Consider the following 24247-nt stretch of genomic DNA (forward strand, 5'->3'; position numbering starts at 1 on the left):
GTAGCCGAGTTATAGTCCTTTGAACCAATCGGAGCGCCCAAGTGTTCAAGAAAGCGTCAAACGTCAATATTTGAACATCAAACGGGCTGTTGTGGATATACCGGCACTGATTTGCCTGGATGATCCTGGCAGATCAACACTCAGAGATCATCATCTCGGCAGATAACAACAAGTAACTCGGGCCCCGGGTTACCGCAATTTGCATGACGCCATATGGAGGAATAACTTGAAGTGGTTGATGACGTTCAGTAAGGATATCATTCAATACCAAAGTTAAATTCTGAACGTTCTGGTTATGTTTCGAGCTGCTTGAAACAAGTCGTAGTAGCTTTGGATGATTGCTACAAACACCAGCTCTACTATTTCCGTGTCGAGGACTGTTATTACTGGTCGCGGGGTTGAAATTTGATTATATAATTCAACGTGACCCAGCGACACGGAAGCGCCGACCGAGCCCAAAAGTGACAGCGGATTAATTGATCCTGCCTAGGGTCTTTCGCACAGCTCAGTGAATGGTATGTATGACCAGGAATTCATCTGACAGGGAATATTCAAACAGAGTCTTAGATCAGCTAGATTGTACGTCTCTAAGCGCGCAGGGGTGGGTCTTTTCAAATTCCAAGTCACTCGTGTATTGATCTCTCCCACATCTAAGTCCAAGGCTATTCGCAGACCAAAAAAATCCTTTTCAGGTACATATCACTGTGCCTATGGTCTGTCCTAAGGCGACCTTCCAGATACCGGATGCTTCTCAAGCCCGTTGACTTGTTCTCAAATTATTGTGAAGTCTCCATGCATATCCAAGGAAGATACGAGCCCGATGGAGCCCGATGGTTCCTTTGCACTACGGCATTATCATACCCATCCAGGGATACAGGTCTTTGGACGGCACTGATCCCTTACTTGTTCCTTGGCCTGTTATCGCCTTTGTATCATTATCCCCCTAGGTTCAAATGACACTGCTTACCACTTCCAAATCGGATGTCAATCATCTGAGGACTCTTATATTCCTCTCCAAATTTGAACAAGTCTCAAGCCCAAAAAATTCCCATATCCCCCCTCCGAGCTAGGAACGATCTTTGTTCGGACACCGCTTGTTATTTTCTCCTACCTCCTACTTTGGGCTTCCACAATGGCAATGGACTACGACGCATATGATGCACTCCTCCATCACATATTCAAGCAAGTACGTGTATTTCTTTTGATCTCGTCTTCTGCTTATATCTTTGTCCCCCACAGACTCAGGGTGATGCTTGGTTCAAGCCATCCGAGGAGAATATCTCTGCTGGGGTCTGTCTTCGTGTCGAACCTGGTCACTTCCGCGTCTTTCCGTACGAGAACGCCTACCTTGCACCTTTTGAGGCAGCAGTACGCCTCTTAAATCCCGTGGTTGCGGTCAAAGTGAGGAGTGCTGCAGTCCATGCTGCATTAACAACTGTGTATGTTGCTTCTCGTCGGGTATTCGGTCATTTTCTAACGGTCCGCATTCCGTAATAATAGTCCCGAAGATGCATCTGCTATCTATGTCGATCATAACACACGCATTCAGATAGTAGCTTCCATGGCTATGCTGCCGAGAGCTGAGAAGGAACAGTGTGGAGCCTTCATTGTAATTGATAATTCTCATCACGTTACCATGCCTTTCTGACGAAACCTTAGCGAGACGAATGTGTTCTCATTCTTTGGTCCGATAACTTGGATAACATTATACCCCTATGCCGCGACTTCGAGGAAAAGCTGATCAAGCTTGTCTGGAGACAACGCACCGCTATCTCCGCCGCTCCCTCTGAGATCTTGCCATCTACTCCGCTGTCAGACGACAGTCTGCCAGCAATACAGGATGATATTATGAAGGAGATTCCTGTCACTGAGAAAGAACTCACAAATCGGAAGCCAAAGCCTAAGTCCTCATCACCATTTTGGAAGATTTTCAGCTGGAGTACCACTCGTGAGGAGCACGAAGGTGACCCCGAGAAGGGTGTGAAGAAAGCCCGCCGAACCAAGCTCATCGCGCCCTGCTACAATGGTTTGGGCTGCGGCTTATCTATCTGTAAGCAACTGTGGACTCAGGTTTTATTCAAGTTAGACTTACCTCGTTTGACAGTTTTCATCGGTACTGGTATCAGCATGCTTCTGCAGGAGTCCATGCTCGATGGTCAATGGATTCGGTTTTGTCTGCTCGTCACAGCCCCACTGTCATTCTGTGTTTCTTTGGTATGTCATGCATCACAAAAGACGTTTCGTAATCGAATTTACCTTGTAATTTCAGTTCTTCTCCTTGCAAATTATCGGCAATGTCGGCATGATGTAAGTGCCCGTTCTGATTCATCTTGACTTGCATTCATTTTTGTAGTATCGGTCCCGTCTCTCAGTACTATGAAAACTCGCGTTACTATTCTGCTATCAAGCCCGACGAGGATAAGGCTGTCGATTCGGCTCTTCCTCATGTCACTATCGAGCTTCCTGTCTACAAAGAAAGTCTTGAACATACAATGTAAGCTCAAAGTCGAATTTTGCTTTCCCATATTCACATCTTGTTAGCTCACCGTCCGTGTACTCCCTCAAAAAGGCTATGCAAACATATGCACGCCAGGGTGGAACATCTTCGATATTTGTGCATGACGATGGTCTGCAGCTCATTTCGGAGAAGGAACGCGCGGAACGCATTGCTTTCTACGCCGATCACAACATTGGCTGGGTCGCACGTCCCCCTCATGATTCCTCTCCGGGTGGATTCAAACGTGCCGGCCGCTTTAAGAAGGCGTCGAATATGAATTACGGGCTCACGCTTAGCTTGAAACTCGAGAAACATCTCAAGGTGCTCCTTGAAGCAGAAGAACGAGAAGAGCTGGATGACGACGACCAACCACTGGAGGATCGCGCTATGGATTTGGCTTGTGAAGAACTTTTCATGGAAAGTGGAGAGAAATGGAAACCGTGGGCTTGCAACGGCAAATCCATTCGAATGGGAGAGATCATTTTGCTTGTCGACTCCGATACCATCGTACCCGAGGTGAACGACATATCACCTCCTGTGTTTACAAAACTGACGCCATTCTAGGATTGTCTTCGTGATGCTGCTCGTGAACTAGCAGAGAGCCCCGAGGTTGCGATCATTCAGCATGAATCAGGTTAGTCAGACTTCGTGCTCCTGTTTTAGCGATAACTCAACGTCGCATTAAAGATGTCATGCAAGTCGCCCACCACTACTTTGAAAATGGTATTGCCCACTTCACTAGGCGGATCAACAAGTGTATATCCCTTGGTTGCGCGAATGGTGAAATAGCTCCTTTCGTGGGACACAATGCTTTCCTTCGGTGGTCTGCGCTTCAGGACGCCGCGTTTGTAGACCCGGAGGACGGGAAGACGAAGATCTGGTCGGAATCAAATGTATCTGAGGATTTCGATATGGCTTTGCGACTTCAGGTATGGTTCCTGCATTGTTAAACCTTATCATTTCCTCATTTGTGTACAGCTAAAGAAGTACATCATACGGTGGGCGACATACTCCGAGGGCGGCTTCAAGGAAGGTGTATCGTTGACGGTCGATGATGAATTGAATCGATGGCAAAAATACTCATACGGTACGGATGAGCCGTTCCGTCAACGGGATCTGTGCTGACGATTAGGGTCTTGGGAAGGTTGTAGCGAGTTGATTTTCAACCCCCTTATTGACTGGTGGAGGAAGGGTCCAATCAACAAACAGCTGCGTATCTTCGTATGGTCAAATGCGCCGGTCCATTACAAAATTAGTATGATGGCATGTGAGTAAGGTTGATAAGAATTATGGCCAATATGCTGACTTCGGTTTCAAAAGACATGTTTTCCTATTGTAGGACAAGGTCTTTTGTTGTATCCCTGCTAAGCTCACAGATTGTACAGATGGTATCGCAGCCTCGGCAATTTTGTCGGTCCTCAACTATATCCTTCTTGGACTGGGATTCGAAACGGACGGCTACTATCTTCATAGTTTTGAAGTCTTTCTCGCCATTCTCGCCGTGTTTCCTGGATCGGGCAACGTTGGCTACGTTCTTCTTGAATACAGACTTGGGCACCGTAACATGTGGGCCTCGCTTGTCGAGACCTGCACCTGGGTCCCTTTCTTGTACGTGTCCGTCGTTGATGTCAGGCCCGAGCTCATGCCAACTCTCGCAGCTTTTTCTTCTTTGGCGGTCTTAGTGTCCACCTCTCCACCGCTCTTTTGGCCCACATGTTCTCATACAACATCACTTGGGGAGCAACGAAAAAGGAAGTCGAACGTTCGAATTTCTTTATCGAAGTCCCCCGAATTTTCAAGCGCTTCTGGCTCGCCTTCGTACTCTCTTTCGGCACATTCGCTATGATCGTCATTTTCAGTCTTCCTATCGTCGGCCTGGATTGGCAGATTCCAGGTACCTATTGGGCAGTTATTCTCCCTCTTGCGTAAGTGCTTTGTCAGTACTAGCCACGTCATACTCAAATTTCATATAGGCTCGTTGCTGGAAGTCACATTCTTTTCCCTGTGCGTATTCATCATGAAGATGTCGTTTCTGGGTAACTAATCATCGAGTCACTTCTGTTGCAGATCGTGCTCAATCCGTGGTTGATGATTTTCTCGTATTGAGCGGCTAGAACGCTACTGGTCGGCCGTTGTTTGTGTTGGGATTTGAATGGACTATACTGTCAACATTCTATTTTTCTGTACATTTTACAGCTCTATGATAGAGGTATCATAAAAGGGGTAATTATTCGATCATGTAAACATACCAGTTATACATAGCACCTTCGCACACAGTACATCAGTACCTACATGTTTACTATTTAATTCCTTGTTTTTTGCGTATTGTTCTAGACTCAGGCTGGCGAGCACTTGTTCACTTGTAATCATCAGGTATTCATGGGAAACTTGAGCCGAACGCAAAGCATAACTTAATCATCATGGTATCGGAAAGTATTGTATCAATCTGGTGGTTATCCATGGCGACAGGCAGGTGTGGCATTAAGTTCTGCAGCTGGCCGCCGCCTTTGTCTGTAGCGCTAAGATTTTAAAATTATATCCGCACTGCACCGCCACTCAGAATCCTCGCTTCTTTTGTTCCGTCTTTGCTGCCACGTGACTAGTGAGCGCTTCCGACGTTCATGACTCAGATGTCGGTGAACGCGAGGACACGATTTTCCGAGAGGATGTATACAAACGACCCGTTTATGGTCGGCGGCCTAGGGAGACTGGGTGTATATCATGATTGGCTTTCGGTCGATCTCGAAGTTCCACATCTGTCTTCCGAATCTCAAGGAGCTCGAGGCGCTGTCTGTCAAAGGATAATCGCCGATCGGCTATCGTTAGCTATTGTTACTTACTTGGGACCCGATAAGATTGCGGAACTCGATCGAGGTTGTGTTTGGAAAGTCGGGTGCAGTGGCACTTCAATCGTCCACAAGACTTCGGATCTAGGAATAATGTCTAGATATCGACAGCCGTTCACCTCGTTGCACTGTGAGCCATTTTGTGAAACACGTTGCCGCCAAGCCGGGCTGTGGTACATTCCGACGTCTGCTGGGCAGGCCAAAATACATCCCTTGAAGGCCCTGGGTGACAATGCGGGACACGTTTTCAGCTCAGGAACTGATTGCTCAGGCTTGCATGCTTTCTCCTGACTGTGCGGCCATGGATGGCATCCGTCTTTGCTTGGATTGCGTGATTTTTGCAGTGTGCAGGCTCGTTTTCTCCACTATCACGTTTTTTGGTCTTCCCTACGTTCCTGGTATCGTAAATTAGTAAGTAAACCCTGCCCAAGCGTCACAGCCACGTTCTTTCCCTTCAGGCTGATCCTAATAATGATTCTGAGCTCACGTCAGATCTTTCTGTTTCTGTCTAGGCCTAGCCAAGGGGTAGACTTTTGTGATGGGCGTATCTTAAACACCGCGTGTGCTTTTCTCTGATAATCGGCGACATTTTTTCTCCTGTAACGTCAGATTTCACAGCCGCGGTACCGGGTCATTGTAAGCTTGGAAGTTCCTCGCACTTATATAACAGTGTTCCATGGTAGCGTCTATCATTCAGCAAGCCAAACGATATGGATTATGACCCGTATGATGCCCTTCTTCATCACGTCTACCAAGAGGTCAGGTGATTTAACGCGTGCAAATGCAGTCTTTATTGATATCTTTGCATCTCAATAGACTCAAGGCGAGGCATGGTTCCGGCCTACGGAAGAAACCATCGCTACAGGTGTCTGTCTCCGGGTGGAGGCAGGACACTACCGCGTCTTCCCGTATAACCAGATGCTGCTAGCTCCGTTCGAGGCTGCAGTCAGACTGCTGAATCCAGTCGTTGCTGTTAAAATCCGCAGTGCCGCCGTTCACGCCGCATTCCGTACAATGTAAGAACTTCTTGTCATTGCAGAACTGTTGACCCTATAACCACGAGTTCCACAGGACTGATGAAGACGCTTCGATCTATATTGATTCAGACACCAAACTTCAGGTGCTCGATTCCATGAGCTGTCTTCCTCGGGCCGAGAAGGAGCAGTGCGGAGCTTTCATTGTTAGTTACCCCTTTTTATCGGCATGTATAGTACTAACACACTCGGTACTACAGCGCGATGAACGAGTCATTGTGGTATGGTCAGACAATTTTGACGGTATCATACCTTTGTGCCGCGACTTGGAGGAAAAACTCATCAAGTTGGTCTGGCGCTCTCGCCATTTGATATCTTTACCCAGCACTCCGCCGTCCACCAACCCTGCATCGTCTGTGGCTTCTGACGCTAATTTGGTAGAAAAGGATGCAGTCCTTACAGAGGCCATCCCTGTCACAGAAAAAGAACGAAATAACGTACATTTGAAATCGTCGCCCAAGAAATCGAGATGGGGTTGGAGTTGGCGCGTGTCACAGGAGAAAGAGAAGGGTGGCGCGTATGGTGATGAATCTGACCTAGAGAAGAAAGGTTCTTCGGGAAGTCAGGGTCTCCGTCCCATTCGTCTCTACGCTCCATTTTATTGTGGCCTTGCGACGGCGTTATCAATATGTAAGATGAATGTTTACTTCCTATTCCTATGACTGCGTCGTCTAATCGGTCCAAGTTTTCATTGGCAGTGGTGTCAGCATCCTGCTGTCTGAATGGCTGCTCGATAGTAATTACAATCGCTTCATCCTGCTTGTCACATCCCCCTTCTTGTTTTGCATATCACTGGTGAGACTGATCATCTTTGCTACGGACACTTATGTTAATTATCAATCATAGTTCTTCTGTTTACAGCTTGTAGGGAATTTGACCTTGGCGTAGGTCATTTTATCACCGTCATATGAGCTCACGTCATCATTCATTAAACTGTCTAGGCTTGGTCCGGTTGCTCAGTACCATGAAAATTCGAGGTACTACTCCGCAGTGCCCCCATCTGCGAACAAAGAAGTCGATGCCGCCTTACCCCACATTACTGTCGAACTTCCGGTGTTCAAGGAGAGTCTAGAGCACACAATGTCAGATTATTCTCCATTCACTCTTTCGGCAGAAGAATAGAACACGCTGACATATATCCATCAGTTCACCCTCGGTGTTCTCTATCAAGAAGGCGATGCAGACATATGCTAGGCAGGGTGGCACTTCTGCCATTTTTGTGCATGACGACGGACTGCAGCTCATCAGTTCCAAGGAGCGGGAAGCGCGTCTTGCGTTCTATGCGGACCACAACATCGGGTTTGTCGCGCGCCCGAAGCATGATGGCGCACCTGGCGGTTTTAAGCGTGCTGGCCGGTTCAAAAAGGCATCGAACATGAACTACGGGCTCGCGTTAAGCTTGAAGCTTGAGAAGCACTTGAAAGTGCTCGAAGAAGCGGCGCGGATGGGGCAGCTGGATAACGACGAGTACGGGTGTCTCGAAGATAAGGCGTTGGCATTGGCCACAGAGGAGGTGTACAATGAGAGTGGTGGAAAATGGCGGCCCTGGGCAAGCAATGGGAAGTCTCTACGCATGGGAGAAATCATCTTGATTGTCGATGCAGACACCATCGTACCTGAGGTAACAGACTGAGACAATCAATCTGACAAAGTGATGGGTGCTTACTTTTTTTTTGCAGGATTGTTTCCGCGACGCCGCGCGAGAGCTGGCCGAGAGTCCCGAAGTCGGTATTATCCAACACGAATCGGGTATGTCTCACTCATCAGCGCATGAGAAATGCTCTGACCCACTCTTATCAGATGTAATGCAAGTTGCGCACCACTACTTCGAGAACGGTATTGCACACTTCACGCGGCGGATTAACAAGTGCATCTCTATCGGATGCGCGAACGGGGAAGTAGCTCCCTTCGTGGGGCATAACGCCTTTCTGCGGTGGTCGGCTCTCCAGGACGCAGCGTTCATCGATACCGAGGATGGGAAAAAGAAGATCTGGTCTGAATCGAATGTCTCTGAAGACTTTGACATGGCTTTGCGGCTGCAGCTGAAGCACTACAGTATCCGATGGGCGTCATACTCCAAGGGTGGATTCAAGGAAGGCGTATCCCTAACCGTCGATGATGAGTTGAATCGGTGGCAGAAGTACTCGTACGGTAAGCATTTCTCACTATCGAGAGGACCTTAATCTAATAGGAGCAGGATGCAATGAGCTTATATTCAATCCGCTAATCCATTGGTGGAAGATGGGACCCATTGCGAAGCAGCTCCGCATTTTCATTTGGTCCGGAGCCCCAGTGCATTATAAACTTAGTATGATGGCTTGTAAGTGCTCTTCATCACACATAAAATGCATCCATTGAAATCCATGCAGACATGTTCTCGTATTGTATGTGGGGTTCTTCTATGTTACGTTGTGTGGACACTCACACGCTATGATGTGGAAGATGGCATTGCGGCATCGGCGATTCTCTCTCTACTCAACTACCTCCTGCTAGGCTTCCAAATTGAGGTCGACGGGTTCTTCTTACACAGCTTCGAGGTCTGGCTGGCATGCACTGTCGTCTTCCCGGGGGTTGGCAACCTCGGGTATACACTTCTCGAGTACCGTCTGGGTCAGCGCAGCCTTCTAGCTTCGTTACTTGAGAACGTGACCTGGATACCTTTCTTGTAAGTGCCATATTTCTCTACCTTCAGACAAAAAAATACTCAGACATATATCTCGTATTTAATACAGTTTCTTTTTCTTTGGTGGACTGAGCATTCACCTTTCTCAGGCGCTGCTGTCCCATCTATTCTCTTACAACATCACGTGGGGTGCTACAAAGAAGGAGGTCGAGCGATCGAACTTCTTCATTGAAGTCCCGAGGATCATAAAGCGCTTTCACATTACGTTGATACTATGCATAATCGTCGCGGCGGGGATGATTATCCTTAGCACGTCACTAGTGCCCGTTGGGTGGCAAGTGGACTCAACGGACTGGGCAGTTATCCTGCCACTTGCGTAAGTCGTGTATCTGCGCTGTAGCAAATGTAAACTTACGATTGTTTGATCGAGCAGCATCGTTATCGGAAGCCACATTCTCTTCCCTGTAAGTCATGGTTATTTCAGCCTCAACTTCACTTCCTCACTGACGGGAATCTGGCTCACCTGCAGATTGTCCTCAACCCTTGGTTGATGATATTCTCATACTAGAGGCAGTACCTGATACTGCACATACACTTTACACGAGTTGGTCTTCTTGTGGAATTTCGGTAAACGTATGCACTCGTTACTGTCTTTCCAGGGACTAATAGAATCATCCTCATATCGTGCACGTCCGCACACCCATGTATTATTTGCTGCATACATTCTTGTCGATCATCTACTTGTTGTATATAAGTATGGACTGTGCAGCGGAGGTGAACGATAATTTATACGCCTGTGAAACCCTAACCTTACGTACTTACTTACGAACGTCATCCAATTCAAATGTTGCGCAGCCGATCGGCGCCTTGGCGCTTGATCACAAATCCAGAATTTATTCCGTTACCACCGGGGCCCACCCAGAGTGTGACATCCTCTTCGGTTCTCTCTGTGTTCATCTTGTCGTTCAAGTTACTATCCAAAGGCACTCGATTCCACACTTGCTTCTCGGTTATCATCATATTCTGTGTTGTCTACGTGATTTGTGTCGTGCTGTGGCTTAGTCCGAAAAGTTTTACACAATGGCATCTTGGTGTGTTCCCAGTTTTCCTCCTTCCAATCATTGGCTCAAGTCTGTATATACATGCAATCAGGATTGACATATTCTCCTTTCTAACCGTGAGCAATTTCCTAATTATCCCACTCACTCCTAATCGAAATCTCCAACCTGCAGATAACGTCCCTTTTTGTGGGGACCATCCTCGGCGTCGTCCTCATAGCGAAACGCCTTTCAGCGGCTGCTCAGAATACGAAAGAATCGTACGTTGAACTGAGCGCTCTATTGAGTTTAAGAACTTGACTAGATTTTCCTAGTCTTCAGAACAAGGGAATTTCTATCTCGGACAAGGGTGTGTCCATAAAGACGTCGAAGAGGTTTGACAGAGAGAATTACGTGGATGCGACACAACGGTCAGCACAGTTACGCCGTTCTTTGTTCCTTGCTCACGTGGACATCTTTTGCGACTGCTTGCCCCCGTTTCTGCGTCACTTTTATATTTAACATCGTTTTCACAGCGGCGTAATCAAAGTTTTGGATGCATCCAACTTCCACCCCGGTAGCATGGATGGCTCTCAGCACAACATCAAATCTCAATCGAGCAGCAACCTGTTATCGACAGATGGTGCTGCCCACGACGAAACTAAGTTTGGAATACGTCGAACGCACAGCGGAGCGAATAAGTGAGAACTTGTAATAGCCGACTTCGGTACGGAGGTATGACTACCTAGGGAATTATTCTGCACACAAGACTCAAATTAGTGGGTGCGCTCGTGCTTACATTACAACTTGGTGTTGTTGATCAGTCTGTAATTATATACGGATGGGCAGCAGATAGCCTGAATAGTATTTAACATGTATATTTTTCAAACTTAGTTTTCACAGTAATCTCCGTCATCTATTCTCGAGCATGACGTTAAAGATTCCTTAATGTTATACTCCTCCATCGATTGTGACTGGCCGGCGAGTGATATAGGCGGCGTCCTTGCCTAAGAGGAACGATATCTTCTGGTATTGCTATCTGCGCCAGCGGGATGTGTGCTTGGTACTGCAATGCAATTTAAACGATTAGGAGGCGGGAGTCTCACCGAGAGAGAATGCTGATAGGCTTCCTGATGAGAAAACTTTTATCCAAGGTGTACTTATGTCTAGCTGTTTTGCCCTTTCATTTCATCGCCAGAGTGCATATACTAAGGGGGAAAGCATACAGGCGTGTATTAATTGGTCCAGGCCTGGTGTGCCCAAGTTCGCTCGCTGAATACATAACAGTGAGATGGGATGAAGTAGCAGAACCTCTGGGATACATACCGAGCGCCTGTGTGAACCATCGAATCGCAGCTTTCGACGCACCATAAACGCTGTTCAATATTCTGCCTTTGCTCCCTGTCACTGAAGATGCACATATGACGGCAGATATCACCACCCAGGTGCACTGGAGAATAAATGACGTACCTGATGATCCTCCCGCCACGCTCGTGTTTGATCATAACCTGCTCTGCAGCGTGCAAGCAGAGGAACGTTCCGCGGACATTGGTATCGAAGATCTTGCCAAAATCAGTGAGGGTGCCCTATGTGGGCTCGATGCCACCACTGGCATCAAAGCCGCGAAGCAGCGACTGAAGAGAGGGCTGGCTCACAATCAACCACGAGCTTCACGACGATTTTGCGGCATTTGCTACCATCTACCCAGTCGTCAGACTGTATATAACAATGGTAAGTTTGCAGCCCTATGAGACACTTACGACGTTCAAAGCATCAAATTCGTTTTCCGTAGCCCGCACCATTCCTCCTCTTGCGACACGTCACATTCCAAGACAATACACCGTCACCCCTTTGCCCCCACCTCATCTGCGATGCCGTCGAGCTTCACCCGCTGTGATTTCAAGTCTGCGACGGCAATGTCTAGTCCGTCCTCTGCGAACCGCAGAACAATGGCGCGCCCGATTCCCTGGGCTGCACTGGTGATGAGTGCAACGTGGGGCTGGTTGGTCAGTGCTGGAAGAGCAGAATTAGTCATGCAAGTGAATATCGTGGACTCTGTAGTCAGGGATATCGAGTCCGGACTTCCTGGTCTTATAGACAAGGAATTATCCCCTTCTTGACTTGTGAAATCGATGATGCGGCTATCTTTCTTGAAGACCCGGTATGTGGTGGTTCACAGTGTCAGAACTGCAGCTTTCCCTGGAGGATGTGAGGTTTGCATCCGAACAGCACAACGTATCCGCGAACTCGAGGAGCAAATCTAAAGCGATGATCATGCCGAAAAGCTGGATCAAGAGTCACGCAAGGATTGCGCAGAAAAGGACAGGTTTCAGCTCTCTAAGCTCATGGAGTCATGTATACGCGTAGCTGTCACTACAATATTGCCATAGATGTTGGGTGGCCGCCAATTTAACAGGTGGTCTCGAAGCCTAGAGCGCATTACTCGCTTGATAAATAAATTAGATGAAGATACGATAAGCAGTGGGTGGTTTGATTCGACAGCGCAGCTCCTTAGGTTGGTGGCTGAGATGTGTCGGCCCTAAGGAATTTGTCTCTGAACTAATAGGAAGGAAGACAGCCATTCCTTCCTATGCGGATGAGAAATGATGTAATTTCGGGTTGCCTACCTCAAACTATAGGGTTGTCGATGCGCACTCGATGTTGGATCTGCAAGGTATTTTCGCTTTCTGTGATCGTTCGTTGTCTCCTTACCCTTCTCCCCTACCCTGATTACCGGGGGAATCGACGACGACTCAGCCAAGTGCTAGGTACCTTGACTACATGAATACTCGTGGCAATCCGCAAGCCGTTGTCTTTTTGTTGCGTGCAATTGAGTCGTCGTTCACGCTATGTTTCGTTGACGTGGATGTTCGTTGACGTGCCAGGATGTTAGAGACAGGAATTGAGCAGGAAACGAGTATTTTCTCACAGGCTATTTGCCGAGGGCTTACTTCGCAAAAACAGCATACCACGGCGAAACATCTTCGGCAATAAGTCTTTGTGACCTATGTATGATACAAGGGGCTCAGATATAATGCGTGACGTATGTGCCACAACAGCTTGGAGTGAAATTTCGAGACTCTGTTGGGTGTCCAATAATACGTTTTGACACAAATTATTTATAGTTAATGATTCGGACAACCTGTAGTGGGACTATACTAATACATACAAGGGTCCAAAGGTTTGTGCTTCCAGTGCAATAAGAGCGACGCCCCTAAGACTTGAGGATGCGTTCAATTACATCCTGTGCCGCAAGCACCAAACCGTCGTTAAATCTGCGGCTGACGGTCTGTAGCGACACCGGGGCCCCTTTGAATATCGCTGCATCATCTGTACGCAACGATCAGTTCATGTCATCCAATACTTGAGAGCGCGACTAACAAAGGGAGATGTTGTACTCATCTGCCGCACTCATCGGGATGGGTGGCTCCTGATACATGTCAACGCCTGGGTCAGCGATGAGACCTGTCGGGAAGACTGCCCCTGGATAGTCCAGCAAATTCCAGATGGCCGTGTAGCTGACATATGAGCTGTGAGATTGTCTGATGTCCTGCGAGATACTATTACGCACCCCCAGTACTTCGCGGTGTCGTGGCAGCTGGCCGTACCTTGGAAGGGTGGGCATATGACAACATCGACGTTTTGGGACCACCAGTGATCAGAATACTCCCGCCGGAAGATATCACGTTGATCGCGTAGCTGGTCAAGTTCAGAGGGAGTGTCAATAGACAGCAGAACGTCTTACCTTCCAAACTTGCGCGGCATCATGATCCTTCACGTGCGGCGGACCGATTACCCATTCTGTCAGCGGATGCATATCTTCTCCACCCTCCTGTAGGAAGACGTCGGACTGTGGCACCCCCATCCTCGTAGTAGAGCTCGCGCTGGACACGCGTGAGTGACATTATTATATAGACTCCACAGACCAACAGACTCACAACTATGTTGTATCCGCGGTCGTGGTCGTATGGGATGTAGTCCACCACCTCGACCTCTGATGGACGCCTGAAGCTTTGCCTTCACCAATTTCAGTGCTCGGATAGTTGGAGGATGGGGCATCACAACCCCGTCGTGCATCATAATTCCTACGCGCAGTTTCTTCTGAGTTAAGTCTGGTACTTTCAGTGGAACGGGCAATACGTCTGGGTCTCGGAGTGCAGGATTGGCGCTAAGAACAGCTTCGAGGAAGAGCCGCATGTCTCGTGCTGAGCGACATATTGGGCCTGTGGAAGCATGGACCCCGTCCTGGCCATGATGACTGAACTGGTTATCGACAGGACTCCACGACAGAGCTTGGTGCACTCACGGTCGCAGAATTCCATGGGTGGGCGTTGTCCGAGAGGACGGACGGATCCCATATATACCACAATGGGCAGCTGGTGCTCGAATGGATCCCCCACCATCACTTAGTTTGCAATGTATCAACTTCCATGCGATGTGTAAGACCAAGACTTACGTGCCGAGACCCATGCAAGAGCCCTTCATGGCGACAAGGGCTGATTCACCACCAGAAGATCCTCCCGGAGTAAGGCTCGTATTGTGGGGATTCAACTAATAGGCTTTAGTTTTAGTCAATGAGACACGTCATTGACTCGAGAAGGCCTACCACTCGACCGTACGTAGACTGAGACTCGAGGTGCATCAGAGACTGCGGCTGATTAGTCTTGACATAAAAGACTACGAACATGCTCAACCGACAGCATATTTCAGGCGTTAATTACATACCTGCGCCTAATGAACGCAGAATGCTTGTCATATCGCAGTCTTCCGTCGAAGTCTCAATATTCACGAAGAAGCCCCCGCACCCAATTGTCCCCTTGAGGCGGCACTGGCTCTGACGACGATAGCAATCTAAGATAGCTGATTGGAAGTTGGCAACGGCGTACTTACTTTGACTGAAATTGGCAATCCATGCAGAGGCCCAATGACCTTGCCTTCTTTACGGAAATAGTCGTCCAGCTGCTGCGCCTGTTTTATGCCGTCATCGAGGAAGAAATCCATAAGACAAGCTGTGAGCTGATGAGCGATAGCTGCACGCTTTCCAAAGGCAGTCACAGCCTCGACTGCTGTCAGCTCGCCTGCAGCAATCTTTTGGCACACGGCGGTTGCATCTAGCTCAGTGATTGCCAACTCTTGGGGAGTGAGCAAACCACATGTCTCAGGGATGCGAGTGACATCAAGAGGTGGGTCCTCAAGAATAGCTGGCGGGAGTCTGAGACTCGCTGGAATCTTGGCTTCAAGCTGTTCACGTAGGACATGAGCCTTTGCCTCGTACGAGGCGTCGCCCCCTACGCCTTTGATTTTCTCTTTAAAGGACACCAGTGTAGCCATTATTGTGACTGAGGGGGAGGGAGATAGCACAGATAAACCACTTGGGTTGTGATATATGTACGATCCTCGTAGGTAGGTCCTCAGATAAGCTGTTCACCAAAAATACGCGTGTCTTCTTTGTGAGCACATGATATGTCCCATAGCAGAAATGCCAGCAGGGAGCGACAAGTCACAAGGCTGATGTTTTATAAGATTGGTTGCGTACCATCAAAGGGCAATACACGATCGGAACCTGTGATTCAGATGGCATGTGAGAGGGAAGCTGACCTCACAGATAATTACTACTGTTTAGTGAGGCGCTCCAAATACTGATACAGTACTTGCTGTGGACTGTCAGTGCAGGGAGGACCAAAACCTGGGGCGTGCGGTGAGGGGGCATGGAGTCCACCCGGCAGCACTGCAAGAAGAAAAATCACAACCGAGCTGCGGTAGGGCGGATGCAAACTTTGTGAACAGAATACACTTCCCTTGGCACGTATTTGTCATGGCGGTTTGAGTCAACAGGCTTGCGGCGGATGCCGAGCTTTAGTACCGCCCCATCCTACTGCACATACCCAGTCAATTGTCTCACCATCTCTTGCACCATCTCTTGCACCAAACAACTAGGCCGCCACCACCACTCTCAATATGGTCTGACTACGGGAGACTACCATTACCAACTGCATGAGCCAATATATATATAAACCAATACGGACATTGTGACACCTTACGCAAAATGTAAGTGAAGGTACCGTCATACGAGTTTTATTTCCCTAAAGAACTCGAAGTGTGCATACAAATTAAGTGTGGTTCTCTCAGCCATAAGCGGATGATCAGTCCATCCATGATCCCCCATCAATTGTGATTGTCTGGCCAGTGATGTAGGAGGAGTCCTCGCCCGCTAGGAACGACACCATGTTTGCAATGTCTTCCGGCGTTCCAATCCGAGTCAACGCCGCGTGCGCTTGGTACTGTAACGCGATTGAAGTCATTAGAGGACCTCGCCTGGAGAGAGACTGATACATACATTTTGGATAAATGTCTTGCCATCAGGAAGCCCTGTTTGTTTTGCGAATTCTTCGAGGGAGTCATGCACTGGACACGTGCATTTCAGCATCGGGGCGCATGTACTAACAAGAAAATGGGTGGCATATGGAAGGTAAAGTGAGGTGGACGGGAGGTAGGGTGACGAGGGTAGCAGAGAAGAGAACATACTGAAAAGTGTATCAACTGGTCCAGGCGCGTACGCGTTCACGGTGATGCCGTGTGACCCGACCTCACTCGCTAGAACGCAAGAACACTAAGATGAGATGAAAAGATATGACCTCTCGAATACTCACCGAGTGCTTGTGTGAATGATCGAATGGCAGATTTCGATGCACAGTAAATGCTGTTGAGTGGCATCCCTTTCTTTCCAGATACCGACGACGCACCTGTGATGAGAATATTATCATTCAAATATAAGAGAAATAATGGGCATGCATACTGATGATCCTCCCACCACGCCCTCGCTTTATCATGGCTTGCGCGGCAGCACGCAAGCAGAGGAACGTTCCGCGCACATTGGTGTCGAAGATCCTGTCGAAATCGGTGAGGGTGGCTGTGGGGTACGATGTCACCGTCGAAGCAGATCAAAGACGGGACGGACTCACAGTCTACCATAGGCTTCACGAGAATTCGTCCGGCATTCGCTACCATCTATTCCATCTGTCAGACTATATGGCAGTTTACAGCCGGATGAGACACTCACGACGTCCAAAGCATCAAACTCTTTCTCCGTAGCCTGCACCATGTGTTGGACCTCCTCCTCTCGTGACACATCGCATTCCACAACAATACAGCGCCTCCCCTTCACCCTCACCTCCTCAGCAACGCCGTCAAGGTTCGCGCGTTGTGATCCCAAGTCTGCGATGGCAATGTCGAGTCCGTCCTCTGCGAGCCGTAGAGCAATGGCACGTCCGATGCCCTGGGCTGCGCCAGTGATGAGTGCGACATGGGGCTGGTTGGTCTGTGCTGAAGTTGCAGAATCAGTCATGGTTGTAGGGATCTGGAGACCAGACGTCCTGATCTTTATATGATGCAGATGGGCGAGGAATTATGCGTTAGTCATTACCTGAGGAATGATGCGCAAAACCATTACCTGAGACATTAATACGCCAGTTCGTTACTGAATCACTTCTAGTCCTCGATTGTGAAATCCTCGACCTGTCATGCCTGTGGTTCATGACTCAACTTCTGAGCCCAAGGGCTTCTACGCACCTTCGAAGAACAAAAGTAAGTCCAAAGGTGGACAAGAGCATTCAGTAAGTGCCCACGATGATACGATGAAGTCCTTGTCAGAAGGATAAACAGTGTCAGCAACCTTAAATCGTGCTGAACACATAGGGGCTGTATCATGTGGCGCGCAAGGACCCTGAAAATGACGACATCTGCAACAACGCGCATAGGGGCACAGAGACGCGTCCTCCGCACCGATTTCGACGCGAAAATTTTGGTTACCTCGTAGCAGAGTATAATTTTTTGCTCTGCGTAGCGGATTTTTTTTTTCAGCCGCAAACCCTTAGCTTTCGAGCTGCTGCAGAGGTAATGACGGCACAATGGACAGCAATTGAACATCATGAAATGGCCACTACCTTCAGGCTTCCCGACCACCTTGCCCTCGATCGACGATCGTCATCACGCGATCCCTCGTTTCCTGTGGTTAACGTCTAATGTAAGTAGTAAGCACTGATAGGCCAGCAGGTTGATGACTGATTTCCCGTACATTATGTGACAAAATGGGGTCAGATCTGCGCAAGTTCATTCTACGACTGATTACACTGGAACTCTGGGGGCGCATGTTCCAGCCTGAGTTGGTATTGCATGAAAGGAAAGCCATGATATGCAGATAGAAAAGGGCCGCGATTTACTCCTGCACACTAGCAATAAATGTCTCCTGCAGCTCATCAACATCCATCCCCGGCCCAGCCTTCATCAACCTGCTAGCAGCCCTCCGTGCGCGCTTGCGGTCCTGCTTCTGTGACCGCTTATTCAACGCGCGACTCTGACTCTGCGCAGCGGCTTCTTCGTACGCAGAAAGATCCTTCGCGCGACGGAACCGCTTTGGCATGCGCAATTGTGCTGAGGAGTCGGTGGTCCCTACCTGCGTGACCAGTGAGGGCGAACGGGCACGCTTGCGGAAGGACGGGAGTGAAAGTGCGGATGCAGTCATGCCATCATCGACTATCATGCCAGATTCCTGAGCAGCAATGTCATTGTTGACTTCACCATCATCCATAGCTACCTCCTGCATCTGTGCATTTTCACTGAATGCACCGGCATCCGCTGCCCCAAACAAACCTGCGAGCTCAAACGGTTTGGACAATGAATTCAGGATTTGTGCTTGCCCCACGGTTTCTGCGCCCGTTGTGGCAGATGGTATTGACGAGGGATGAACGATAGGTGGGACGGAGAAGTAGGGAATTTTTTGGTGATTCCAGTCCATGAGAACGTGACGTGCGGCTGAAAGTAGGTCGGGGGTACCTCCCTGGAGATGTAATAGTTGTGTGAAGTGTCAAAATTTACAAAGAGAAAGGCTTACCTTGAGGAGGCGTCCGCTGTTGAGCGCAAGCATGGTTAGAAACTCCAGCGTACTTGAAAATTGAGGGAGGTTATATAGCCTTTGCAGTGTCTCATGCTCCGTCCGCGCGAGGATTTCTTCCACTGCAATAGTGAGATTAACAATACGTCCCTCAGGAACTGTAATTGTGCCAAGAAACGCACCGACAGCAATTGGATCTTCTATATCCTCGACTTTGACTACATTTCGCAGGAGAACGCTGCCCTTCTGACTAGTGTCACTTGGATCATCTTCGTCGAAAACTACACCAGGTGAATCGACGATCTTGATTCCGCGCTCTAGCTGCACAGATTGGAGGTCTTTTGTGTGACCTGGCTGTGCAGCCACCGCACAAGCCTGAACTCACATAACACATGAGACATTCGATACGCGTAGTAGCAAGCAGATCAAGACCTTTGATCGCTTCAAAGAGTTGATGAGACTGCTTTTGCCGACATTTGGAAAACCGACGACGCCGACTGTGATACTCTGTGCACTGGGCCTTGAATGCTTTAAGTAAGCGCATAAGTCCGGGCGCAGTCGTGGAGCTGAGATTAGAACGTTGATTAGAGGCGGCAGAACGGAATGGGAGTGTCGGGGTGGAATGTCGCAAGTACCGGAGCCACTGCTGAGCATTTTCTTTTGAGACAAGATCTTCGCCCGGTGGATGGTGAGGAAAGGTGTAAACACCAAATGAAACCGACATGCATACCGATTTTATTCAGCACAAAAACAAGTTTCTTCCCTTCACTTTCTCTCCGTCTTACCTCTTCTTCAACAAGTCGACTCCTGCATCCCTCCGGATCGCGGGCGTCGAGCACGAGAATGACAATGTCACTCTGATCGATTACTTTGTGCAGTGTACGGACGTAGTGGCGGCGAATTTGCTCCTTCGTCTTCTGTAAGGAGGCAGCATAAGACGTGGCATGCTGGTCTACAATGCCCTGGGTCTCTGAAGCAAGTGCTGCTAGTGAAGATAGGGTGGGTTCAGCTGCCATATATGCATCTGGGTCATCACGCTGGGGAATCGCAGGCTGTGAGGGGCAGCAACTCAAGATAGAGTGGTGGCAATTCAGACTCCAATACAACGTACGGAGCTAGATTTCTGCTTCTCCGCATTCCGAACTTTTAGTTGAGGAAGCCTTGGTATTCCAGGGTCTTTCTTGAGCTCTGGTGCGAAAAATTTAGGGCTCGATCAATGTTGTTCTTTATGCTACATATAGGTGTTAGAGAATGGAGAATAAAGACTGACTGGATTTTTGCGGTACTGATGATTTGTGGGACTCTGTGGGCCATCAGATGAGAAAAGTATGAACACGGAGTATTCTGCGTACTGTTCCTGCCCATGATCGTTGCGAATGAGTCGCTTGGTGTAATTTGCAGATAATTTTCGAGTGAATCAACTTTCAAGCTCCGTGGTAATAAGTATGTGCAAGTCTATCATCTCTTGACAATATGTAACATATGCATCATCTCTTTCATTCCCAGTCTTTATATGCATAAGATGATTTTCAGTCTAAAAAATGATGTACAGCAAGCATCCAAAATCATACTTCGATCCTCGACTCGCCGGCAGAATCAGAATAGGTGTAACCACCACTAGGGCGAAGGAACGTAGGCTTGTGACCAGCCTGACGTATTCTAGACTACGGACAAGTTGAGTGGCATACCCAACCATCTACCATCGATGGCTGACGTGTAGTCAGACTAGTTACAACAATCTTCGGCTGCCTACGGGAGACTAGGTCGGCAGTTGTAGTTTATCGCATCAAGGTGACACTTACGCAGACGAGCTCTTCTGACGCATGTCTGATTGTAACGTTCATTACACATACTTCAGAAGAACCACCATTCGATCGAAACGCAAATACCTAACTCGACATGCCATGAGTCACCAACATACTCCTATGATAGACGCCGCTTCGCGAATTCTCCTTCTAGAACGTGACTTCCCCGTCGCCACAGCTAGCTGCAAGGTTATCTCCACCGAGACTCCATGATACGTGCCGCAGTGTCAGTGAACTTGCCTGTGCTGCACTAGGTGCCCCCAGAGGCCGAAGGGTGATCTTTACCCATGGAGATGTTCGGCAAGTCTTTTCAATCAAATTAACATTCTCTTGTCCGCGAAATCAAATATATTCAGACGGACAATCCAGCACGACTTGTAACTTGTTTTATCAACGACTCGTGATGCTGTTGCAATATTCATAGTTACCAGGCAGACATAGACCCATTAATCAGGGTACCTTTCGAGCGTCTACTTCCATACACGACTTCGTGTCTTCAAGGTATAGCCCCAAGATTGTGCAACCCGCGCTGGAAAAACGTTTTAAGGACGCAGCAGGCCGTGTACCATGTTGCGGATTAATAAGCGATCAGTCTGTGTCATGGGCGCCAAAGAAACAACCATGACGTGGCCGTTGAAGATGTCAGCACATTAAAATCTTGCTGTCGTATGAATGAGAAGCATGTATGTATCCAAATGTCGGGTGTGCCCAGGTGACCTGCCACAGGACCCGCGTGCCTAATAAAAAGGACGGAGAACTACGAAGGTGTTCTATCAGCACGCACGCACTGGATTTTGATGGTTCCTTGTCGAAACATCAAAGACCTTCACAGTTCTTACTGAAGAGTATGTCGCTAAACGTAGTCAGGTTGAGCATCATGCTGGGGTTGCGTTCAAACGGCGATATTACGTGCTGCACACGATCATCTTCCCATGAGCGGTTTCAGCTGGACCTGATTCCTTTTAGTGGTGGAAGGCATCGTTGCTCAGTATACAGATCTGTATTATTACAGACTAATTACGACTGACTATAAATTTGGTGTAGCTCAATGGAAGACCCTGTCTGAGTTCGAAAACATAGGTAACGTTAAACGCGCATACTAGTATACTGATGGTACGAGCGCCACTTGGCTTGCCTCCACCAAAGAATCTCTCCACGTCGAACAAGATATGGAATAAGGCTTTATATGTATTATTATGTGATGATGAGTTCAACATCCAACTACATCGTAGCCCTTTGTCCATGATACTGATGCAACATGTCCTCAGGCCGAAACGCGATGCAAGTACCAATGGACGGTGTGAGTCCGATCATCCGTCAACAGTGCCTATGACATACTGCTATGTAAGTGCAACCTACAATTATATGAGAGTATTGGTACCTGTGAGTGATCCCCGGATGCTATTATGCTCCAGAATAGTGAAGCGTCTGAGTGTGGTGATATCCTGGACGCGCGTCTGTCAGATAAGATGAATGAGCCCTGATGGAAGACCAACACATAAGTTCCGTATCCAGTTGGTCTAATGCTCCAGGGACACGCCTCGCGCCCGCAGGTGAGTGCAGTATTTCTTTTTTGCACAGAATTGACAGTTGCGTACGAGTTTTGCGCGAAATTTCTGATGTTGTACTTGTCGTGGTGCCCGCTGAGTGTTTCGAGGATCCACTACAAAATGAATTTTATTTTCTGTCCCTCCACATGAACTGTAGGCTGGACGTACTGCAGCATTCTCTGCTCGGCCATCTTTGCTCACCACCAGGGTAGCAGCTTTTGCTGGGCCTTGTACAGCGACAAATTCGCTTGTAGTAGCATTCCTAATGGTATAAGTCCCAGTTCGAAGGTTGCCCAGAACTGTCATCGTGACGAAGGTGAATACGCAGCAAATGAACGAGTTTTAGATCTTGAAGTGAGAAAGGGGTAGAGCGTCTTGCGTTTACCAGGCCATTCTTATAGTCAGAGCGGAGTCAAGACACATTTGGTCCGAGTTCACCGCCGACTATCGAGACAGTATATGAAACGGTGTCAAGGGACCATTTCGTACACGGATATCTCGAGTCCAACGGGCTCGCATGAACTCCACATGTATGTTCCGAATCAAGTCGTAAAGTTAGGTGACCTCGAGGCACGCTATATCATTGACATCGGCGATCGCGAAAATGCAGAATTGGGGCGGCGCCAAGTTGTCGCCAGCTAGAATAGGCTCAGGTTCTAGATGCCACGTGAATGGTTGCCATATACATGAACACAGCCTAGGGGTGTGTGGTTCAATTCTGACCCAATGGTACATACCGGATGTGAAAAGGCTTTTCAAAAGCCGAGCATGTAAAGTGGGCACCATGAAATGCGATAAGATTGTCCAAAACCACACAACAAATGGAAGCAACGGGACTACTTAGCCTGGATCTGACAGCCTTGATTGATCAGCATTTGAATCAAAATTTGGAATGCATAAATAAAAATATGTACATGAAATTCCGCTGAAAGCTGGCTGGACGTGACCCCGACTCGGACCCCTCACACTCAGACCCCATCCTACATTCACCACCCCAGACCCGCGGTCACAATCCACCCAACTCCCAGCTTGCACTCAGGCAGACATTTTAACAAATTGCCAGTATACATGATGTTTTGGATTGTTGGTCAGTGTAGCCTGCCATAGCTGATTAGCATGAGACAAGTCAAACTTAGATAGACTTACATTGGTGCCATCCCTTGTCTTCACAATGGTCCAATAGAGTGAGGGATCTGAGTATGGAGAAATGCTAAATACCAATCCATATTCAAGAAATACATCAACAATAATCACATTACGCACAGGTAGATGTCACCAAAATCACTTGCAGCAGGACGAATCAACCACGGATATGATTCCGTCCCGGAAACAATTTCTGCTCCCGCTGTGGGAAATTGTCCCGTCCGAGCAAAAGTGTTCTGAAGGAAACTCCTAACATGATACGTGTCTTTTAGTCCAGCCAGCTTGTCTAGAACCCACTGCCGAGGCGAAGTGAGTATATAGAGGCCACGAGCTTAGCAGAAGCTTACTGCAAGACGTTCGAAATGGCTATCGTGGAGGGCAATCAAAGTTGACTTTCTCATAGTGTCCTTGAGAGTAACGTATTGCCCGGTAGCAATATGCTTGATGTTATATGTGGCAGTCTGAAGAGTTGCCTTGTCAATCATTTTTACCGGGCAGCGTAAGATACGCGGTGATTTGATAGAGCTGTCGACCGCTTCCATGGGAGGGTGGGTTGGGTACTATCCAATGCAGTGTGTATATAAGCGCTGTGTAGCGCCCATAAGCCATGAGGCCAAAAAAAAACATTCTCGTCCATGGTTCTGAGCGCCCAGGTTTCAGAAACTCGCATGAACCTGGCACCCTTCGTGAGCAGGGAAGTGACGAAACAAAGCAGGAAGAACTTCGAGAATGACTGAAGGAAACCAGTGCTAGCGACGGTGAGAAGTTGATGCCAACTGGTAAGGCAGAATGCCGTTCTTCACGCATTTACTTAATCTCACA

General features: G+C 48.3%; 9 protein-coding genes across 9 annotated transcripts; 3 read left to right on the top strand and 6 right to left on the bottom strand.

Annotated features, from left to right (window-relative positions):
• Nucleotides 1–1132: 1132 nt before the first annotated feature.
• EDB91DRAFT_1246610 (glycosyl transferase family group 2-domain-containing protein) lies at nt 1133–4603 on the top strand (the record flags this gene model as incomplete). Its single annotated transcript, XM_041322684.1, has 17 exons — nt 1133–1186; nt 1240–1439; nt 1501–1609; nt 1660–2050; nt 2105–2214; nt 2270–2307; nt 2354–2494; nt 2542–3013; nt 3062–3131; nt 3185–3426; nt 3476–3584; nt 3642–3764; nt 3818–3832; nt 3883–4105; nt 4156–4422; nt 4471–4501; nt 4565–4603. The coding sequence occupies 17 exons, from the start codon at nt 1133–1135 to the stop codon at nt 4601–4603; spliced, it is 2634 nt and encodes an 877-aa protein (XP_041179257.1).
• A 1033-nt stretch (nt 4604–5636) lies between these two features.
• Nucleotides 5637–9903, top strand: EDB91DRAFT_1122528 (glycosyl transferase family group 2-domain-containing protein). Its single transcript, XM_041318294.1, has 18 exons — nt 5637–5754; nt 5856–6101; nt 6160–6359; nt 6415–6523; nt 6578–7007; nt 7063–7172; nt 7224–7261; nt 7319–7459; nt 7524–7998; nt 8057–8126; nt 8178–8528; nt 8575–8697; nt 8747–8761; nt 8820–9042; nt 9110–9376; nt 9434–9464; nt 9530–9627; nt 9756–9903. The coding sequence occupies exons 2-17, from the start codon at nt 6054–6056 to the stop codon at nt 9566–9568; spliced, it is 2670 nt and encodes an 889-aa protein (XP_041179258.1). The 5' UTR covers nt 5637–5754; nt 5856–6053; the 3' UTR covers nt 9569–9627; nt 9756–9903.
• On the top strand, nt 9904–11060 carry EDB91DRAFT_1122533 (uncharacterized protein). Its single transcript, XM_041318295.1, has 5 exons — nt 9904–10091; nt 10153–10177; nt 10233–10318; nt 10373–10468; nt 10574–11060. The coding sequence occupies exons 1-5, from the start codon at nt 10081–10083 to the stop codon at nt 10740–10742; spliced, it is 387 nt and encodes a 128-aa protein (XP_041179259.1). The 5' UTR covers nt 9904–10080; the 3' UTR covers nt 10743–11060.
• A 70-nt stretch (nt 11061–11130) lies between these two features.
• On the bottom strand, nt 11131–12072 carry EDB91DRAFT_1335515 (uncharacterized protein; the record flags this gene model as incomplete). Its single annotated transcript, XM_041325498.1, has 5 exons — nt 11131–11309; nt 11364–11444; nt 11508–11623; nt 11700–11753; nt 11899–12072. The coding sequence occupies 5 exons, from the start codon at nt 12070–12072 to the stop codon at nt 11273–11275; spliced, it is 462 nt and encodes a 153-aa protein (XP_041179260.1). The 3' UTR covers nt 11131–11272.
• A 1179-nt stretch (nt 12073–13251) lies between these two features.
• EDB91DRAFT_1271725 (amidase signature domain-containing protein) lies at nt 13252–15690 on the bottom strand (the record flags this gene model as incomplete). Its single annotated transcript, XM_041324588.1, has 10 exons — nt 14928–15690; nt 14763–14871; nt 14644–14714; nt 14494–14588; nt 14344–14442; nt 13972–14295; nt 13783–13921; nt 13609–13736; nt 13419–13555; nt 13252–13367 (listed from the first exon to the last, which is right to left on the bottom strand). Exons 1-10 carry the CDS (start codon nt 15366–15368, stop codon nt 13252–13254), a joined length of 1659 nt encoding a protein of 552 aa, XP_041179261.1. The 5' UTR covers nt 15369–15690.
• A 425-nt stretch (nt 15691–16115) lies between these two features.
• Nucleotides 16116–17741, bottom strand: EDB91DRAFT_177097 (NAD(P)-binding protein). The gene is made up of 9 exons (XM_041326326.1): nt 17607–17741; nt 17488–17552; nt 17098–17415; nt 17000–17045; nt 16834–16947; nt 16688–16780; nt 16563–16631; nt 16375–16442; nt 16116–16318 (listed from the first exon to the last, which is right to left on the bottom strand). The coding sequence occupies exons 2-9, from the start codon at nt 17494–17496 to the stop codon at nt 16181–16183; spliced, it is 855 nt and encodes a 284-aa protein (XP_041179262.1). The 5' UTR covers nt 17497–17552; nt 17607–17741; the 3' UTR covers nt 16116–16180.
• Nucleotides 17742–18252: 511 nt separating this feature from the next.
• On the bottom strand, nt 18253–20292 carry EDB91DRAFT_1246615 (uncharacterized protein; the record flags this gene model as incomplete). The annotated part of the gene is made up of 7 exons (XM_041322685.1): nt 18253–18873; nt 18928–19248; nt 19313–19599; nt 19658–19979; nt 20039–20115; nt 20198–20230; nt 20280–20292. The coding sequence occupies 7 exons, from the start codon at nt 20290–20292 to the stop codon at nt 18253–18255; spliced, it is 1674 nt and encodes a 557-aa protein (XP_041179263.1).
• A 1387-nt stretch (nt 20293–21679) lies between these two features.
• On the bottom strand, nt 21680–22996 carry EDB91DRAFT_1122554 (uncharacterized protein). Its single transcript, XM_041318296.1, has 3 exons — nt 22451–22996; nt 22114–22395; nt 21680–22059 (listed from the first exon to the last, which is right to left on the bottom strand). Exons 1-3 carry the CDS (start codon nt 22586–22588, stop codon nt 21997–21999), a joined length of 483 nt encoding a protein of 160 aa, XP_041179264.1. The 5' UTR covers nt 22589–22996; the 3' UTR covers nt 21680–21996.
• Nucleotides 22997–23059: 63 nt separating this feature from the next.
• EDB91DRAFT_1122559 (uncharacterized protein) lies at nt 23060–24223 on the bottom strand. The gene is made up of 4 exons (XM_041318297.1): nt 23773–24223; nt 23546–23721; nt 23429–23492; nt 23060–23380 (listed from the first exon to the last, which is right to left on the bottom strand). Exons 1-4 carry the CDS (start codon nt 23965–23967, stop codon nt 23318–23320), a joined length of 498 nt encoding a protein of 165 aa, XP_041179265.1. The 5' UTR covers nt 23968–24223; the 3' UTR covers nt 23060–23317.
• Between the last annotated feature and the right edge of the window lie 24 nt (nt 24224–24247).

This window comes from Suillus paluster, assembly GCF_016628075.1.
Source record: "Suillus paluster strain FC165 chromosome Unknown EDB91scaffold_15, whole genome shotgun sequence".
In the NCBI taxonomy this organism is placed as follows: Eukaryota; Fungi; Basidiomycota; class Agaricomycetes; order Boletales; family Suillaceae; genus Suillus; species Suillus paluster.

Bases quoted from the DNA above. Each gene is read 5' to 3' on its own strand.
- EDB91DRAFT_1122528 (XM_041318294.1), top strand. From the start codon at position 6,054: ATGGATTATGACCCGTATGATGCCCTTCTTCATCACGTCTACCAAGAG. The intron at 6,524-6,577 runs GTTAGTTACCCC...TCGGTACTACAG, and splicing joins AGCAGTGCGGAGCTTTCATT to CGCGATGAACGAGTCATTGT. The intron at 9,043-9,109 runs GTAAGTGCCATA...TATTTAATACAG, and splicing joins GTGACCTGGATACCTTTCTT to TTTCTTTTTCTTTGGTGGAC.
- EDB91DRAFT_1122533 (XM_041318295.1), top strand. The intron at 10,178-10,232 runs GTGAGCAATTTC...TCCAACCTGCAG, and splicing joins ACATATTCTCCTTTCTAACC to ATAACGTCCCTTTTTGTGGG. The intron at 10,319-10,372 runs GTACGTTGAACT...AGATTTTCCTAG, and splicing joins GCTCAGAATACGAAAGAATC to TCTTCAGAACAAGGGAATTT.
- EDB91DRAFT_177097 (XM_041326326.1), bottom strand. The intron at 16,948-16,999 runs GTGAGTCCGTCC...CGTACCCCACAG, and splicing joins CGTGAAGCCTATGGTAGACT to CCACCCTCACCGATTTCGAC. The intron at 16,632-16,687 runs GTGAGTATTCGA...CTTGCGTTCTAG, and splicing joins ATCATTCACACAAGCACTCG to CGAGTGAGGTCGGGTCACAC.
- EDB91DRAFT_1122554 (XM_041318296.1), bottom strand. From the start codon at position 22,588: ATGACAGTTCTGGGCAACCTTCGAACTGGGACTTATACCATTAGGAAT. The intron at 22,396-22,450 runs GTACGTCCAGCC...TTCATTTTGTAG, and splicing joins GCCGAGCAGAGAATGCTGCA to TGGATCCTCGAAACACTCAG. The intron at 22,060-22,113 runs GTACCAATACTC...AGTATGTCATAG, and splicing joins CATCCGGGGATCACTCACAG to GCACTGTTGACGGATGATCG.
- EDB91DRAFT_1122559 (XM_041318297.1), bottom strand. From the start codon at position 23,967: ATGGAAGCGGTCGACAGCTCTATCAAATCACCGCGTATCTTACGCTGC. The intron at 23,722-23,772 runs GTAAGCTTCTGC...TCGCCTCGGCAG, and splicing joins GCCATTTCGAACGTCTTGCA to TGGGTTCTAGACAAGCTGGC. The intron at 23,381-23,428 runs GTAAGTCTATCT...CAGCTATGGCAG, and splicing joins AGACAAGGGATGGCACCAAT to GCTACACTGACCAACAATCC.